The sequence below is a fragment of the Sinocyclocheilus anshuiensis genome, unplaced genomic scaffold, assembly GCF_001515605.1.
Source record: "Sinocyclocheilus anshuiensis isolate Anshui unplaced genomic scaffold, SAMN03320099.WGS_v1.1 scaffold732, whole genome shotgun sequence".
NCBI lineage: Eukaryota > Metazoa > Chordata > Actinopteri > Cypriniformes > Cyprinidae > Sinocyclocheilus > Sinocyclocheilus anshuiensis.
In genome coordinates this window covers 80,258-99,622 of record NW_015554133.1, presented here as the reverse complement: position 1 = coordinate 99,622, position 19,365 = coordinate 80,258, and the positions used below count along the sequence as shown (strand labels likewise).

Here is a 19,365-nt window from a genome sequence, read left to right as displayed (position 1 = left end):
GCTGGAGTGGAAAGAGCGAGAGAGAGAGAGAGAGAGAGAGAGAGAGAGAGAGAGAGAGAGAGAGAGAGAGAGGCTCCCAAAACTTAGTGAGCTGCCTCGCTATCCACTGCCTAAACAGTCTTTTAAGGTAGGATGCTAATTGAAATTAAACCTCAAAATGACTGATTTGTAAAACTCTATGTGCTACAAAAGAGAGACTTGCCTCTTAATTGATTTCAAAAGTTTGCCATTAGCATGTTGCTAAGTTAATGATGCAATATTGCACATAAAAATGCGTAGCACAAACAAATATTGGCTACAGTGGTTCATTTGAATTAGTCTGGACTATTATTATAGATACTTATCCATAAATAGATATTAATGAATGAGAGATAGAGAGCAGGGATGACATTTTATATTATAAACCTAGAAACAATTTAATATTTTAGCACTTTTGGTTCCATCATCCTGAAGTTAATGGACTTTTTAAATGGGCTTTTGGTTAAAAGCCTGAAATAAAGTCTGTGGTCAACCCAAGTTCAAGATATTTTCATGCTTTATTCTACGACATGATATACATCATTAATACCCTCTTGTGATTTTTTTAAAAAGCTTTTGCTTGTCATGAAAAAGGTGGTTACTAACAAGTGGCTAAATGGCATTACAGAGGTCGTTGGGGACATTAAACGTCATCATGTCGAACAGGTAAACTCATCTACTCACTAGTCCACAGCCTTATTGTGTTTAATCTCGCTCTTGCAAACTATTCTAACAAACTTTCAGGGAAATTATTTTTAGTGATAGTGATGGAAAAGCCATTAGACCGTGGTGTAGTTCGTTTATAGCCTTTTTACGTCTGCTGATTGGAATTAGGCTATAAAATTCATAAAATTTGTGCTCATTTGTGAAGATTATCATGAGGAACAAAGCATGTAAGAATCAAACTTTTGCTGATCACAAAGCTTGTTTCCCCACAATAATCCAAAAGCAATTGGAAAAATCCTTTTGGGTTTTTGTTGAAGGAACCAGGGTGATGTGAACAACTGCACTGTAAAAAATAAGTGTAATTTTAACTGTAAAATTTTGTACAAACGCTACGGAAAAAAACTGTTAATAGGTCAACAGTAAGTTCCCGTACTATATACAGGGAAAAACTGTAAAATATCTAACCAGACATTTAATGTAATTGTACAGTAAAATGCTGTTCATTTTACAGTTTTTAGAAGTAAAAATAACAAATGTATAATTTTCAGTCAAAAACTGTAAACTGATATTCCCAGAATTCCCTGCATGACACGCCACATTTGAAAGTATTTTGTTTAAATAATCATGTTTTTTTAATAGTTTTTGTTATTAGTTATGTATATTTGGGCTTTATGTTACATCTTCTGTTGTTTAATGAAAGTTTAATGCATTATTTAAGTATCATGTGTGTTACCATGATGGTGTTTTGTGTTTGCATGAATGACTCTGTGCACCTTCTATATATTAGTATATACTTCAGCTTGTGGCGAAGCTACTTGTGATGAGCTTTGATTCTTCATGTGGCTTTCTCTTTTACCACCTGCATTATTATGGTGGTTTGTCAGTATGTTAAAGGTACAAAACAGATTTTAATAGCAGTGTGCATTGTTGAATTTACTGGTTTACATTCAAATTTTCTTGTTTGTAAATTACAGTTTTATACTGTAAAATTTGCCGTTTACAGTTTTTCTGTATTTTTTACAAAATTATTCTGGCAACCACAGCTGCCAAAATTATTTTGTAAAAACTACATAATTTTTATTACAGTGTGGGCTGGCCAACAAAACTGCAACACCACTCTAGCACTCAACATTTTACTTGCTTTGTCTGCCATCGTGGATTTATTTTTCCCATTATGGGATCACCTTCACTGTGAAGGATAGATTTGAATTTGGTCTTAGTTTAGCTTTTAGAACCAGCTTTCACATGGGAGCATGTATGTGATGTTTTAAAATGCTGCCTATGAACGAGAGAGAGTGAGAGATAAAAAGAGAGTCTCTGTAGGCAGCAGGAATCTGCCCTGAGGGAGACACTATAGAGGTCTAGTCATCCAGAATCAGACAGAAAGAGGGAACTACAGAAAGTGTGTGAGAGGGTAATATGACCTCAGCTGTAAACATACCCTACAGGCAATTCAGCATCATTCTTTAGCATATTAAAGCTCACTACTGTCTAGTGTAGTTAGCATGATAATACCTGTGTGTACAAAAGCGATCTCAATCTTATTGGACTCCGCACTGACGGCTTTGATCCAGTCTTGGCTCTGATCCCGTGTCCAGGCCGTGACGTCACAATAGTAGAACCCACGATCTGTGACCTGGGCCCCATACAAACGGAAGCGGTACTCGAGCTGCCCGGTCTTCTCCAGAACCACGCTGTCAATGCGGCTCGGCTCGCTCCACTCCTCTAGCTGCAAGACTGAGTCCTGGCTGAGTGACAACACTTTGCGGGACTTTCCTCCCAAGATCTCCTCAAAGCGGATGAGCACAGAGTAGCCGGGATTCTTCTGGTTCTGACCAGTCACCCGACAGCTCATCTCAAATGTGGATCCACCAGTAGAGGCTTCTCTCACATGATGGGCTACTACTTGCAAAACTGGAACTAAAAAAAGATCAAATAAATACAGCACAATACAGTTTGAGTACAATGAAATAACTTTCCACAAAGAATATTACCTATGTAATATAATTTTGAGCAACTTTTAATTTATTTTTTTAGATATTTATATTTCGCAAGTGTTTGACAAATCATTTTTTGCCTATTTCCCACACACACATCAGTATCTGCTGTATACCCCTATTTGGAGGCTCTGCAGTCAACTAAAACAGATTTATTTGATAGAGATTTATTGGAAATCTTTCAAAATTATAAGGCTTCATCTGAACATCATCTGATCATATTTTGGTAAAGATTTTACCATTTTTAGGAATAGCTTCAAAATATAATCAAAGTAAATTAAGTTTCTAGATAACACTTCGTGGATAATAAGCTGAGAGAGATAAAGGATTTAAGAGACCAAAATTGCCATCAGGAATGTTTAGACATTCCTCAATTAGTGTGCCAAATTTCACTTTTTTTTTTTCCATACGGTCCTATACTTCCAGAAATACTAAACAATGAATACTAACAGATTTAAAAGATGCCATCGCTCCTTATTCAGTGGTTGCCACCATGTACATTTCGTCAGTATCAGATATAGTTTCAGAACACAGCCTAAGTGAAATCAAGGGTGCAGTGGAGAAGGTCCAGACCAAGACAGAGCAACCATTGTGAGCTAAATCTGTCTTCAAATAGAAGACGCCATCACAAAACACAATTAAAGCCATTCACTCTAATCCCTTATTGAGCTGAAAAATGAGAGACATTGGAGACTTTCAAACAACAAGCTTTGATGCATGCTTTTTAAAACAGTGCGCTAAGTGCTACAACTGTCACAGTTGCTGGGAGCACTTAGCTCATGGGGTAAAAATGAAATATCAGAAGAGTGACCGCAAATCCTAAAAACAGGCTGGGGACAGTTAGTTACGTAGTTGCTAAAGGCCAGAAACATACTATTTAAAAGTTTAAGAGGGCAAACTGTGCGGTTGATTTCTGAATGCAACACAAAATACGAGTTGCATTTTTTACTTTTATGCAATGAGCAGACATTAGCATTAGTAGTCTTCTGCGTCCAGTTTTCGCCTTGAGATCAATTACAGTCAAAGTGGAGCAACGGTTTTAAGATAATATTGCTGATTCTTGCTACTTGAATAATAACACATCTGATTTGAAGGAACAGGCATTTAAAGTAACACTATAGACCTTATGTAGCTCTGCCCTTTTTCAGCGCTGCACTCATTAGCTGTTTCTATCCACCTATTTTTTCGCATTTTGGAATATTGCATTAAAAAAACACCGCTGGATGTAAACGCCAAGATGCCCATACATTTTAAAAATGCACATAAAAAAACCTATGTGCACAATTGAGTAGGATAAACTTTTTATCCGATAACAAAAATGTGCATAAACTAAAATGGAAACACATTTACGGAATAAATTTCACCATGCGCATCAAAAAAAGTCATGTAACTTTGCACGATAGGATGAGATAACTTGACTAACCAGCGGACCGATCTCGTTGCACAGCATCTGAAATGTTGTTTTGGTTATTCTGAAATGCCTGAGCAAAGTCTGTTATCAAAGTATTTCTGTATAATTGTCACGACTGCGCTCCCAAACAGCAGGCATCCACCTCCGAAAGCAATGACAGCATTTATTGTGTTTCGTCTGCTCACACTGAGGCACAAGTCATTTATCATATATGAACATTATTATATTCAGTGGCTTCTCCTACTTTCCGTAGTGATATTTAGTGCCAGTTTACCAGAAAGGACCAACAGGACCAAAATGTGTTGGCCAAGCACTCAGGTTTGCATACTTGCTTAAAGAACGTAAGAATGTTAAAGAATGTTAAAGTGTTTCATGGCCAGATTTACCAAATGATATCTAATAGACCTAAAAGGAAGCTTCACAAAAACAAAGGCCCCAAATTTAGAGCTTACTCTTTGGTGTCCACTGAACAGTGACAGGCGCTGACTGGACCTCCTTCGCTTTTTCCCATCCACTTTGCTGAGTGGGCTTCCATGCCGTTACAGCACAGGAATAAGAGCCCATGTCTGCATCTCGAGTCTGAAGCATTCGCAAAATGAAGATGTTAGACTCTCTCCTGGTCACTGCTATGTCCCCACTGTCCAGCCTCTGCTGGTACTGACTGTCTGCAGTCAGCGCTCCTTGTTCATTCAGGGAGGCTATAGTGAGTTTCTTCTGAGATGCATCTCCAGGCGTGTTTGTAGAGTAAGACCAGGTTACACCCAGGCGGCAATCTTGGAGGTGGAGGAGGTTGACCACCTCACAGCGCAGTTCAGTGGGCTCGCTGGTGGACTGAGGGTTCAGAGAGGCTGTAAGGGTCACCTTGAATTGCAGCTCTGTGAGAAGAAGGGAACGTAAAGACAATCAGTCACAGACTGCGAGACATAAGCAACTTACAAAAAACATTTGCCTGCATCTTTTTATGTGATTTCAAATGTATTCCCCAACCCATTGGTCACCCACCTCAAACCCATACCACTGTTCAACAATCCAAGTAATGTTTTAATAGCACCACAAATCACAGCATTTACACTTTCTGGGGAAATCAACTCACAAATGAAAAGAAAAACAGAAAAAAAAAACCGTCATCACGTTAGACTAATTTCACAAACCTGTCTTGCAACTCCACTCTGATTTAACTTCAGTACCAAAATTAACAATTTAATTCAATATTAATTCAATGCTGAGTCACCACTTGCATTATTGCAGTATTGATTGCATTAATGCTGTTCTACTCAAAGAATAATGAAACAAATGTATCACAGTTTCCACAAAAATGCAGAACAACTGTTTTCAACATTGATAACAAAAAATGTCTGCTTTTTCTGAATGATCAGGTGACGCTGAAGACTGGAGTAATGGCTGCTGATAATTTGGCTTTGCCATCAGAGGGATAAATTACATTATATTACTGTTTTTACTGTATTTTTGAATACGTAAATACAGCCTTGGTGAGCATAAATGACTTTTCAAAAGCACAAAAACTTTTATTGTATCTATGTAAAGTTGTTTACTATGAATTGTTATATTTGTGTGTACATCTAAGTGAAAATGATTAACTATTTTTTTCTTTGTGTTCATTTAGTGAACAAATTGTTAAATTGCGTTTTATTTCTTGTTTAAAGTGTTGCATGAAACTTTTTGAATCTTGGTTCCAAATGACTTGGTTAAAATGTGTGTGGTCTCTGACTAAAAATAATCAATTGCCATTTCAGATCAAATACATCTCAAAAGTATGAACAACACTGAGATACAATTGTATCAGGTATATCACCCAGTCATAGTGTCTGCAGAGGTATGGTAGTCGACCTAGTTTTTCGCCTCTGGATAGGAAGGGAAGGGCAAGGGTGCACATTCTCTCAATTTTCAGCTGTCATTGTTCAAGCTATGGTAAGCTCACACACACAAGTCTGGCTTTGTGTATTTGACACCAGGCCAGCTCACTCGCTGCCACTGCAGTCAAACATTGTGCCCAGCTGTTGTGTACTTCGAGAAAAGACACCTTTTTTTATGGTAAGAAAACACTTTTTTAGTTCTCTATTGTAAGTACTGTACTCCTAAAGACAAAGGACCTGAACTGATAAAATTAGTCTCTGCAGATGTTTAATCAGTTCCTCTAGTCCTTATCTTAAACTGACCCATATCACATTATACAAAATGCATGCACTTCCTCCAGCACTGTGTCATCAATAACATCTCACAAAACAGCTATCATTGGGTTATAAAAGTAAAAAAGCCTTGTGCACATTGCATTTAGCAGTATTATGTAGCGTAGCTTTGAATAACCTGCTACAAGGAAATTCCCCAAGCTGAATTCACAGTGCAGTTAGAATATGCAAAACACTGATTAACATTTAACGCTGAGGGAGAAGACTTCAAAAATAATGCATTGTGTGCATGTTGCACACAAATCCTTGTCATGATTCTATCACCAGCGGCAAACATGGGAAGAAAAAAAGAAAGAAAGAAGCCAGGAGTGTGCTGGTGCTCTGCAAGCACGCAATGAAGAGTATACAAAAACTGAACAGAGACAGAACTCTACGCTTAACAGTTGTAATGTTTCACAATGAGCCATCAGAATGAAAGGCAAAGGAATGCCTCAGAAATGAGGCCTCAAGAGAGGAACTTAAAGGGAGGACTTTGCTACTGCCAATTTATAGAAGCGCATTCTTTCATAAAGAAATAGGCCTACAAACTACACATACAAAATATTATATAATATATAATAAGAACATGGAATAAGACATTTCATGTCACTGGAATGCATGTCTATAAGTAAAATGTTTTAGTTGTCCTGTGGTGAGACTTGACATCTTGAATGTAGATTAAATGTAACGTTAGCAAAATCTTATCACTGTTCGTATAACTATTTTATGTTTTGGCAATTTGGCTAATTCGTATGAATTTTTGCGATCTCATTCAAATGTTTTTATACTATCCACATCAATAACTCATACCCGCGAGACTGTGTTGTATGTTTTCAGCAATATCTCACTATTAATAATTAATTATTGAGTCCTGACTCAATATGTGACTCAAGTGAAGTGACTCACTAATTTACCGTTTCATTCATTGTTCAATAATTTAACAATCTGCTGGGAATCGCTGAAAATATAGTTAATCAGGAGAGAAGACCTGAGAAATGTAAAGATATTTTGAAGCTTAGGAAAAAAAATATTCATTAACTATTAAAAAATAATAATAATTTCCTAGTTTGTGACACCTCCACATAACTGAAAGAAAGGTCCAAGTAAATTATGCTTACTAAATTTAAAAGATAACTTTTCTGTACAGAAGCAGAATGCAGGAGTTTAACATTCCCTTTCTTAAGATGAAGACACACCTTTGCAATCACTTAACTAATCCATAACCATAAACAGGGATACTTATTTCAAAGGTACTTATCTAATTATATCTGCTCTATAGCTTACTAGCTTATACTTCTAAAATAGAAATTGCATACTGCAGATGGCTCTAGTTTACTAGTAATACAGTTTGTATTGTTCCTCCTTTGTAAGCTGCTTTGGATAAAAGTGTCTATTAAAAGAACAAATGTAAATGCACAAAATAGCCTTGAAACATCATCCAGTGTGACATGCAAAACTATTTGAACAACATGCCATTTTCATGACTTCATGTTGTACTTTTGTACTTTTCAAAATTTGTTACAACACATTTGAAATGAGCTAGAAAACAAAGTTTGTCAGCTTCTTATAGAGTCCAGCCCCACTTTACATACTATATGTGAAACAGTTTTTTTTCTCCTGCTATCATATGACACTGCAAAGCCTTAGAAACTGAATCTTCTTCCCTTACATTAGTTAAGCCACTGCAACTGTTAAGTACACCAGGAAAAGAACTGGATCAATCATTCACAGAAAAACAACAGGTTAGAGATTATCCACCTCCGCTGAAACCAGAGTGAACTATGCACAGACACACAGTTAATTTACTTCAACACTGGACTGAAGAAAAAGAAAACTGATTCATTAGTGACGGAGTCTTTAAATAAAGTAATTAAACTGGTTTTGTTTAATCAAATATGACTTCCTAAAACTCTGTCACCAAGAACTGCTTTCCATTTATGAAGGGTGAAATGCAGTGCACTCATATAGGGCAGCCAGTGACTCTGTTTGCTTGGCAAACTTCAAACATCCCTCACACATTGTAGCACTGCAGTCTGGAGGCCGGTAAGAGGGTCAGAGATAACATCAGGGCCAACAGCAAACAAAACTGGCTCAATTACCCACAAACACACCGCTGTTAAAACTTTGTCCAGTACTTTCTCTGGTACTTTTGACAGCAGGCATCTAGTAATCTTACATAGTTTAAAGGTGAAGTAGGGAAGGGCAAGGTAGAGTATGCTGTGGGAGAAAGTATGTTTGCACGTCTGGAAGTGTTTGGGACTTTCTATTCCCTGAGGGAGTTTCTAGTCTTCTAAGTCAGAGATAGAAACCAAAAAAGTGATTACTTGTGCCAGCAAATGTCATGCAAACTTATCTCTCAGTTTTCCATGTTGTGTTGTCAGTAAACTATATCTAGCAAAATCTAAGATGGTGTGATCTGCACACCAGAAGGAATGTGGCCATCCACATGTTATCTTGACAACAAATAGGAGGACAGAGGTGAAATAAATCAGAGAAAAACGACGTATACAAACCAAAATGATCACGTTCATCAAATATCATATAACCTTCAGAAGGCGTACGTCTAGATTATGGACTTCTTGTAATGATAACTTTATTATAGAAACCAATTCTTACTATTAACTAGTTGTTTATTAGCATGACTATTAATAACATATTTGCTGTTTATTAGTACTTATAAAGCATATATTTTGCATGACCATATTCATATATGACATACTTAACCACTAGCTATTAATAAGCAAAAAATTAGTAGTTTATTGAGGCAAAAGTTGTAGTTAATGGTTTGTTAATAGCTAGAATTGGACCTTTAAATAAACTGTGACTGTATTTTTGTCCTTTTGGATCTACATTGGGCATCCTTAGATATTATGACTTTGAATAGAATCAGTCATTGCCAATATTTGTAATCCCTCAGGGCCTCTTTACAACTTTAAGTCAAGCTGAGATAAAATTAACACATTTTCTGAAATGAGAGCCATATGAAATAACTTGGATAGGCAGGAGTGCTTTTAATAAAATACTATAAAAAGGTCACAGCTACAATCTAGAAATCCCTTAGAGTCTGCTATCATTGTTTGTAAGGCTTCATAATAGCAGGGACTTAGAAAGCAGCATTGTCTCCTGTCTGGTGTCTACAGGCAATAATTTATCGTACAAATCCCAGCATAAATTACAAAGAGTTAAAGTAATGGTTTCTGTAACCCAGACAACCATGCTAATCTCAGGCTCAGACGGCAAACCTACAGTGCGTTTTCTAATGCATATTGCACACAAAATACAAATACCAGAGTGAACAGGTTTTAATTAATCATTTAAATCATTTAAATGTGCCAGGTTGATATTACATCAGTTAGACAATCACTTTTTGTCTACACTTTTAAAAAGCTTGATGATAACGGTTGAACTGAGTCTGCTGAACATGCTCAGTTTGATCACTGATTCCAATTTCCGCAGAAGTTGAGAGGCAGAACAATTCCGCCTGGTTTATAAGTGCCACTATGGCTATCACAGCGAGTCTTTACTTGATTTGAGAAGGTTGTTTTTTGTAAAACTATAAAAACTAAACTTAAACCTCATATACCGAATATGCCCATTGGCAAGCATTGTGGCTGGGGGAATTACCTGTAATAACAGCACACATCAGTGTAATGTGTGTTTGGTCAAAACATGAATTATAACTTGCTTTATAATTAAACATCTATTTAGCGTTTTAAGTATTCCTTTTTTAGTATTTCCTAATTTACTCAACTGCCTACAACAAAAAAGTTCAGAAAACTCAAAAAATGCTTTCCTGCTGGTTGCTTTATTTTTTTAACTGAACATTTTACAGTGTAAAGGATGTTTGCTACCTAGTCAATCAAAGAATGCCCTCTAAACCCAGCATGCATCAGCTGCTCACTACAGACCAGAACAGTCAGGTTCTGGAAATAAACTTACCATTAATTAACTGATTTAACAAATAATGCTTTCAAGACAGATTTACTACCAGCTCTGATGTTAAGAAACAGTATTCTGCAGAAGGCAATTATCAGTGTAATTTTTGAATTTAATAAATAAAATTAACTTTAAGGGTTAGTTCACCCAAAAATGAAAATTAGGCTGTGTTTTACTCACCCCAGAGGCATCCCTAGGTGTATATGACTTTCTTCTTTCAGACGAAAAGCACATCCATCCATAATAAAAAGTGTCTCACACGGCTCCGGGGTGGTGAACAAAGGCCTCCTGTAGCGAATCAATGCGTTTTTGTAAGAAAAATATCCATATTCAAAATGTAATAATCACTTGAATCTAGCTTGCGCCAACAGTTGTACACAGAAGCAGCTCCGGGAGCATGACGCATGAGATTAGCGTTGCGCATGAGTCTCGTGAAAACCAACGTTTGTTTACAGGAGCAAAGTTTCATTATTTTAGCAAAGAAAAACCAGTCTCCTCTTAGGTTATATCGAAATCCTCTGATATTCTTCTTTACAAATCCTCGTTTTGTACTTCTAATAAGTGACTGTTGTTTTGTTTTGATCTCTCCCCTGTGCTTCCGCGTTCGTCACTTCTGAGCGGCGCATGCGCAACGCCGACCTCATACGTCATCCTCCCGGAGCTGCTTCCGTGTACAACAGTGAGCGCAAGCTAGATTAAATTGATTATTACGTTTTAAATATGGTTATTTTTCTTACAAAAACGCATTGATTCACTACAGGAGGCCTTTGTTCACACCCAGAGCTGTGTGAGATACCTTTTTTTATGGATGGGCGCTTTTTATTTCACTTATTTTGGACTGAAGCACTGCAACACCTGCTGACTGCAATGATAGCTAACACAGCCTAATTTTCATTTTTGGGTGAACTAACCCTTTAAACACCATCATTTTTGCTAGAGAACTACATTACCCATAATCCAGAAGGAAAATCAACCAGTGACAGAAGTTGCTGTTGCCACTGAAATGGAAATTGTGGAAAGATTGTTCAGCAGTCTCCCATGAAATGTTGAAAATAATGTAATCGAGTATCCCTAGACTCTCAAAACTAGTTTTAAGCTTATTTCTAAAGTTTTTTTTTTTATTGCATCAGCTTATAATATTTATAAAAAAATGCATGAAAATGAATACAAAAAAAAAAAAAAAAATTTAAGAAACGAGGCAAGGCCACTAATTTAAGGGGACATCACTGTTGTGCTCTAGATTATCCTACTGGAAATGTCATTACAACTTCTTCACAGTCTCAAGTCATCAGGAATGGAGAATAATCATATTTCGTAATAGCACTGCACATTTTAACAGAAGGCCATCACTCAGGGACTCACCACAATACCAGCTATTTTTTAAAGCACAACCTCATAATCATGTCGCTGGTAATGAAGTCATCAGTGTCCCTATGTTTTGTGAATCAAGACCCATAATTGTAGTCACAATCAACAAACTTACATGATAGTGAACTAAGGAGAGAATGAGATGTGACTCACCTGTGGGTGTAACAACCACCTTTCCCATTTCCTCAGACTTCTCCAGAATCTTGCGCCAGTTTCTTCCTTCTTCACCCTGTCTCACCCACTCTTGGGCCGTACACACATACTCCCCTTGGTCTGATGGCTTTGCTCTTTTCAGGACCAGTCCATAAAAACCACCTCCACGAAGGTCCAACTGAAATCCACCATCTGTGTAACGCCGAGTGTAGCTGCGTCCTACTTTGATCTTATCATCCGGCCCAAACGTCAAGATTTCCTCCACCGGGCTGCTCCCTTTCCTGATGGACCAAGTAACGGAGAGGAAGGTGTGCTCCGTGAAGCCCCGTGTCGCGCTGCACTGGAGTTCCACTGATTCTCCCTCAGACACTGCTGACTTGGGAATGGCTGGAGCCACCTTCAGACTGTCCCCAATCACTGGACATAACAAATGACACTTTAAAGCAGGCAGAAGAAGGGCTGTGTGTCAAAAGGTTTAAAAAGTGTGTGATTTCCACATCGCCAAACACACTTGCAAAAATAATGCTGAGACAAAACGTTTTCCATACACCACCTGTCTTCCACTGTTAGGACAAACAAGTAATCCCACTGTAATCTCAAACTCACAGTCTTGGTTTAGACCATATTGTTCTATTTGACCCTGTCTGACCACTTGTAATTTTATTTGTTGCCACTAGGGCTGCAGAAATTACACACTTCCCTTCTAACAAAAGATCTGAAATCAGAACAAATAGAACATTAATGGGAAGAAGGTATAATATGCATGGGATTAGGATTGACTATCAGTCAAAAATTTGGGGTCAATATATATATATATATATATATATATATATATTTTAAAGAAATTATTACTTTTATTCAGCAAGGATGCATTAAATTGATCAAAAGTGAAACTCTGATGAACACTGGAGTTATCAACACTCATTTCCTCACAGTTTGGTTTTGCTTGTTAACTGTGTGGTTACTAGTACATCCTAGCATCAGCTAAAAGAGCCACTAAGAGCCGGTTTGCATTTGACTCTTGACTTTTCTCACACTCTGCGTATGTCAGTGTCATGTGAATGAAGCAAGCTCTCTTTGGCTAAAGTTTTAGGGAAATTCCTAATGGTGACTGCTTCCTTAACTGTCCTCTCTAAGGCCTGACACCAAACAATTCCCAGAGGGAAAACAAATCTAGAAATGAAAGGAAAAGCTCACCCAGATATGAGCATTATCTCATTTACTGACCCAGAAAATCTACAAATAAAGCTGGATCAGTCAGATATAATCTTCAGATGTCAGATGTAACAATTCATTAAACATTTTGATCTATTCAACACACAACCTCATATTTTATTGTCCTTGTGTTGTTGTGTGCTTTGATTGTGCTATTATTTTGTTTTTTGTTGTTGTTGGTGCGCAAGAGTTCATTTTGTCCATCTCCAAAAGTGGAGTGGAAAAATCAGAATGCTGTCTTAAAAAAAAGCTTCAGAGCTCCTCCGTTAATCTCCACAGACTTTTACTCTAGCCGACAGAACAAAGAATAAGTCTTTGTACTTTTGTCTTCAAGCCTTGCAGTGCATCACGTTCCATTTAAACTTTCAGTGCAACCTTGTTTAACTTTATAAACCTACTGTATCATATCTGATACAAAAAATAATATCTGATACATTAACAGGATCAAACTTTTGCTGAAAGAACTATTGTGCACAATCTTTACATCTACATGCCATCTGTCATCTGGTTGATAGTTTATACATTTGCAAGTAAAAGGCCTTTTAGTATAACTGTAAAAGCATCTCCTTTCAGGTCATGGTTCACGTCTTTTTGCTGTGAAATCTTTACTAATTTTGATGATGTAAACGTAAGAATAAGTTCTATATTTAGTAATATGTCAAGATAACCCTTTACTGGACTGAAACAACTTGTGTTTATCTGATTATCCATACATATTTTTGAAAAATGATATTAATATGTGATTATCAAATACATTAAGCTTTTGAGGAACGTTTATTTGTTCAGCTCTCAACCATCATTATATTGCATTGCATTATATGTTTTGCCCCCCGCAATTAAAAACCACAGAGCTTTGAGCATACAGCTAAGCATTTAAATATAATCTTAAAACATTTTATTGGGAGATAATAGAGTGACAATCGATATTTAAAGATCTCATTGATTTAAATTACTAGCTGATTGCAATCAAAATTTCATCTTAATTTTGGTCGTATAAATATCAGCAACTGCATCAAATTGGAAACTCTGTAGAACTGTAGAACTCTAAATACAATTTAGGAGATTTGTTGTCCTCCTTGAGTATGAGCTCCATATTCTCCTACTATAGGAGCCATAAATGAATGATGTATCATGTAACATTTAGACTTCATTTTTAATATTTTGCCTAAGATTCAATAAACTTCCTTTTTTAATGATTTAATATGTCAGGTTTTGCAGGGTTAAGAAGTTGGAGTGTAGGAGTAGCCTGCCTTTTATTTTGATTAACTCAGTTTGCTTTTGTTTGTATTAGGCAGTTAGAACAGGCCTCTGCTGTTTTATTTTCATTTGCATTAGATAAGTTATAATTTCTTTGGAACTGAGATTTTGTTGTTCCAATTAGTCGACCAATAAGGCCTTGTAAGTGCCAACACAGATTTCTAGAGCACAAGGCTACTGATATAACCGCAACATATAAAACCAACTTAATTGCAACAAATAAGATATATAGATTTATACAACAGTTCTTTCTGGTCCTCGAATCTGACTGGCTGATAAGTATGGAATTACATTTCTGCCGATATTCTGCGTGCGAAAGATCATATTTTGAGCGCACAAAAGTGCGTTTTGCACTCGCGCGAACTGAGTTTTGTTAGGGGTGAAATCACCAGGAACCATTTAGTCTCCAGCGCCACCATTTTCCAGAACTGCAACCTACCTGGAGTCTCCAGAAGTACAAGGTGTCAAGGTTCTCAGAGACTTAGGTTAAGTATAGAATCCTAAAAAATTACCCCTATTTAATAAGAATCACATACTGAAGTGTAGTAAAATGCTTGAAAACTGATTTATATATATATATATATATATATATGCTTTATAGACAGATAAGTTGAGAGTGACTCTTGAAGGACCAGCACCACATCCTCTTGTACCACTGTTTGAAGAATTTATCTTCCAGATTCTGGCAGTAAGTTTTGGGAGTTCATTTTTAGTCCATCTCGAGATTTTATCTGTAGAAGATAACCTGCTTAATAATTATGCACACCTGAATATAAGGCGTTTTTCACTTCCAGTCTTCATGAACAATAATATATAGAATTTTAATTAAATACAAGATTAATAGTAGTTATAATTATTGGTAAAATGTGCTTGGAAAAAAATATTATCAGAATATCAACTTGCATAATAATTATGCATGCACTGTATTTTTCCTCTTCTGCTGTCGAGGTAATGCAAGAAATGTTGTGATTGGTTGTCAAGGCAGCCAATCAGAATTTAGCAGCCTCGGTCTCTGATTGGCTGGAATTATGGCACATTGTAACGCTGGGTTGTGTTTAGCACGCGAGCTGTTGTCATTTAGCGAGCACAGAGGGCGGGCATCAGGTGAGCAAGCTAGTGAAACGTTGCACGCGCAAAAGAGAAGGTCTGCACACATCCAAAAACTTATTTTAAATGCAAAATTGATTTTCGTGCGCTCTAAATACTTTCTTCTTTGCGAGACAAACATTTTCTCCACAAAACTCAGTTCGCGCGCATGCAAATCGCACTTTTGCGCGCTCAAAATATGATCTTTCGCGCATAGAATTTCGGCAGAAATGTAAGTCCATAGATAAGAATGCGATATTCAAGCGATATCGTAACTCCAAACGTGTCACTGTTTGTATCACTCTGCTGTCATGGCTGATGCCCAAATCCACTATAATTTTATAATTAATACTGTTTTTGTCTCACATAATGTAGTTTTATGAGTTTTTAAGGCAATAATGTACTTGTTTAGATTTCAAATATGCAGTTTGTTAATAAAGATAACATCTAATTGAAAATTTGCTTCAAGGTTTTCGGAGATGTGAGCTCCAGGGTGTCAGCGGCTGTTCAAGCGCTCATGAACCCGCTGAGAGCAGCCTCACCTCGGCCAGATCTTCTGGAATTTACCGCTAGCTCTGAAGTCTCTATAGTGGTTAAACATGAGATATAATTTGTTGTGGGTAAATCTTGTGCGTGGTCTTTGGTCTCATTAATCTATTAATTGTTCCAGAGCAAATAGTTTTGGCTGAGGGCAAAATCTTATCACGTTGTATTTTATGTGACTTCAATGCTGTATATCATAGTGCTGCCTTTGTACTTTTGACTGAATTGCCTAGCAACTTTTATGATGGCTGTTGTTGTTTATTAATATTATTATTCAATAAATAATATTTTATATAGGGTTGCAAAAAGGTGGAAATTTTCCAGTAAATTTCGGAAACTTTCCAGGATTTTTGGAAAGTTTACGGAAATTTACCAGAAATGTTCCACCCCTTTGCAACCCTAATTTTATATAAATAATAGTAGTATTTAGTATTGGGAAACAGTGTGTGTGTGTTTGCGATGGTGATTTTTGTGACATTGTTCCACCATTAGATGGCAACAAGAGACTGTTTTCTGAGTCAGCAGTAAAGACTTTTATATTGAAAGAGACTGGAACGGAAGTTATTTTTACTTTTAATAACAGCTTGTAAGATGCAGACAACAAATGCACTGAGCAGCGCTGTCATCGGAAATCACCCTTAAAGGGATAGTTCACCCAAAAATGAAAATTCTGTCATTTTTTACAGATCTCCTTGTTATGTTTCTGGACTTGGGAACATTTCAGTTGAATTGCGGTCTATGCAGGGTCAGACAGCTCTCAGATTCCATCAAAAATATCTTAATTTGTGTTCCGAAGATGAAAGAAGGTCTTACGGGTTTGAAACGACATGAGGGTGAGTAAATAATGACAGAATTTTCATTTTTGGGTGAACTAACCCTTTAACAGATGAAAGGATTGTATGACAAACAGCCTATCGCTTTCCTCAGCAGACATTCAAACTCATGTTTTATTGTGAATATGACATTGATCTGAAGAATAAATGCTATATCAGATGTATGTAATCACACTCGCTCAGTCAATCTCTCTCTCACAACATTCTACTCCACATAATACACAGCTTTTAAAACAGTAATACAGCAAGCTTTTAATAAAGCAACTCAACGTTCCTTCATTACTAGTCCTAAAGTGATGTTTTTGAATTAGTAACGGAGGCTTGGGCTCAACTGTTAAACTGAGATTTGATTCCATGCCGGAAGGAAGTAGTTCTGCACAAAAGAGACACTTCATTGTTGTTTCTTATGTATTTACACATTCGGGCAATCGAACTGTTGTATAAACACAATATCACACTCATAGACGTGAGATATTACCTACGGCCGAATCACAGCCGTACTGATATACAGCAATATCTCACGTCTACGAGTGTGATATTGCTCATTTAAAATAATTTAAAACACGAAGTATGAACAAACCCTTGTGATACACGATATTTACCCAATGTTGGAAGTGGCAGTACCACCACTTCTGTTAATTGGCATAGTTATTAACCAATATGTAAATGCCAAAATATTAACCAATCTCTAAATGCCAAAATATCGCTCAATATATAAGTCTATCACTAACATTGTAATTCTGAAGTCACTGTCCCAATTTAAATAAATAAATACTAAAAGGAGGATAATATGAATAAATAAACCTGTTTTGGGGTGAATATTAGTACCTTAGAGTAGCAATATGTACTCTTAAGGTACCCTTCGAGGGTGCTACCCCAAAAGGTACAGGTTTTGCAAAAAAAATTTCTAAGAGTGAAGTAAAAATCTTTAAAAAAGTAAGTCTTTACAGGCTTGACCCACCTTTGAGCTCCACATCGGCGTGGTAGTTCCCGCTGATGACCGAATCGGTGCTCGGGGTACTGCAGCGATACATGCCACTGTCTGTTGCTCTGACCTTCTTGAATTTGAGTTCAATAGCAGCATCTCCCAGCTTATTATAATTGATGTCACCACTGTTAACCCGGTCCCTCATTGAAGGGTCCACAAAATTACTGTCAAAGGTGGAGACGAGCGAGAGCAATTTATCTCCCGCAAGGACCAAAGACCACTCAAAATCCTGGTCTCGGGGTCCCTCGTAGTCAGACACATCACAGCGAATGGAGACAGCTTGCCCCTCTACATGAACTAGAGGACCGACCGGAACCTTCACCACACGGGCCTTACAGAACGACACTGAGAGAAGAAGAGAAGATTTGTCAGGTAAACAGTATATACTAACTAAATACAGGAGCTTGAGTTCTGCGAGACACATTAATGGACTACTGGGTAAAAAACTGTTCTGTAGTAACATTATGATCAAAAACATAGTACCAGTCAAATATCAGTATCAGTCATCCTGAGTGCAGGATGAGTCATCAAAATATTTGGTCTTTTTTTTTTCCTGAAGAGAAAGACTGTAAACAATAAATGCGTTTATCTGTTAAAAGTTTTGTTAGAACTACACTAGCACAAAGATGACCTCAAAGAGATGTGTCTATTTATGGAAATGTTCATTGTAAATAACCATATTAGGTCATGGATGAGTTCAAAGCACTGGAATGAAAACACGCCATCTCATCTAAAAGTGAATATTAACATTTTATTGGGTTGGGAATTAAGTGCTCTGAGACAAATTATATCAGCATGACAGCTGAAGAGAGAAAATTCACTAACATGGAACAAGACAAAGAATGAGCTGGAACATTACACTGGAGGAAACAAGCTGAAAAGAAGAGCAGAGGGACATAAAACAAAACTGAGAGAAGGTGACATGTAAAAACATGCCTCTTCATGATGGATTGGCTGTTCTCGTAAGGCGGAAGACTTAATTCAAGGAACAGAAGACAAACATAGTAGAAACTAGTGAAATATATGGTAAAATACACCTGCTCTGTTAGGGTCATGCAATTGAGGTCAAAAGCTGTAGTATTAAAGGGGTCATATGATGCGATTTCAATTTTTCCTTTCTCTTTGGAGTGTTACAAGCTCTTGGTGCATAAAGAAGATCTGTAAAGTTGCAAAGACTAAAGTCTCAAATCCAAAGAGATATTCTTTATAAAAGTTAAGAGTCAGCCACACCTACCTAAAACGGCTCGTTCTAACACGCCCCCACATGTCTACGTCACTGTGTGGGAAGATTTGCATAACGCCGCCCAAATGTTCACGCAAAGAAAGAAGGCGTAACTTTTATTCTCGCTGTAGTATTGTTGTTGCCGCCGCCGCCATGTCGTGAAGGCGCTGTGTTTCATTGTGAAAGCAAAACTACTTTGTTTGGCCTTCCAAAAGAGGACGATATCCACTTCGTCATGCCTGGAGCTGATCCGTGCTGGTCGCTGAGGAAATACATCAACTTTGCGCTGTGGATCACTGGATCGGCTTTCACTGTAGCCCGGGGTCGTCACATGTGGTTGCCGCAAGCCTCCTTCGTCGAATCCGCTGGGCGCCGCTCACTCAAACCGCTGTGTGTTTCGTTGTGAAATAGAAACTACTTTGTTTGGCCTTCCAAAAGAGGACATAATTTTTCTATAAAGTGGGGCAGTTCCAACTTTGCAAGGAC

The 19,365-nt window shown here is 37.3% G+C and overlaps 1 protein-coding gene across 1 annotated transcript in view; it reads right to left on the bottom strand.

Moving 5' to 3' along the window:
* LOC107670332 (prostaglandin F2 receptor negative regulator-like) overlaps nucleotides 1-19,365 on the bottom strand; it is a 33,369-nt gene that overhangs the window by 9,737 nt on the left and 4,267 nt on the right. Inside the window, exons 2-5 of the mRNA XM_016462907.1 lie at nucleotides 17,631-18,002; nucleotides 11,736-12,152; nucleotides 4,545-4,967; nucleotides 2,200-2,604 (exon numbers count right to left, since the gene is read on the bottom strand). Of these exons, the coding sequence (XP_016318393.1) occupies nucleotides 2,200-2,604; nucleotides 4,545-4,967; nucleotides 11,736-12,152; nucleotides 17,631-18,002 (1,617 nt within the window). The remainder of the gene's footprint in view (nucleotides 1-2,199; nucleotides 2,605-4,544; nucleotides 4,968-11,735; nucleotides 12,153-17,630; nucleotides 18,003-19,365) is intronic.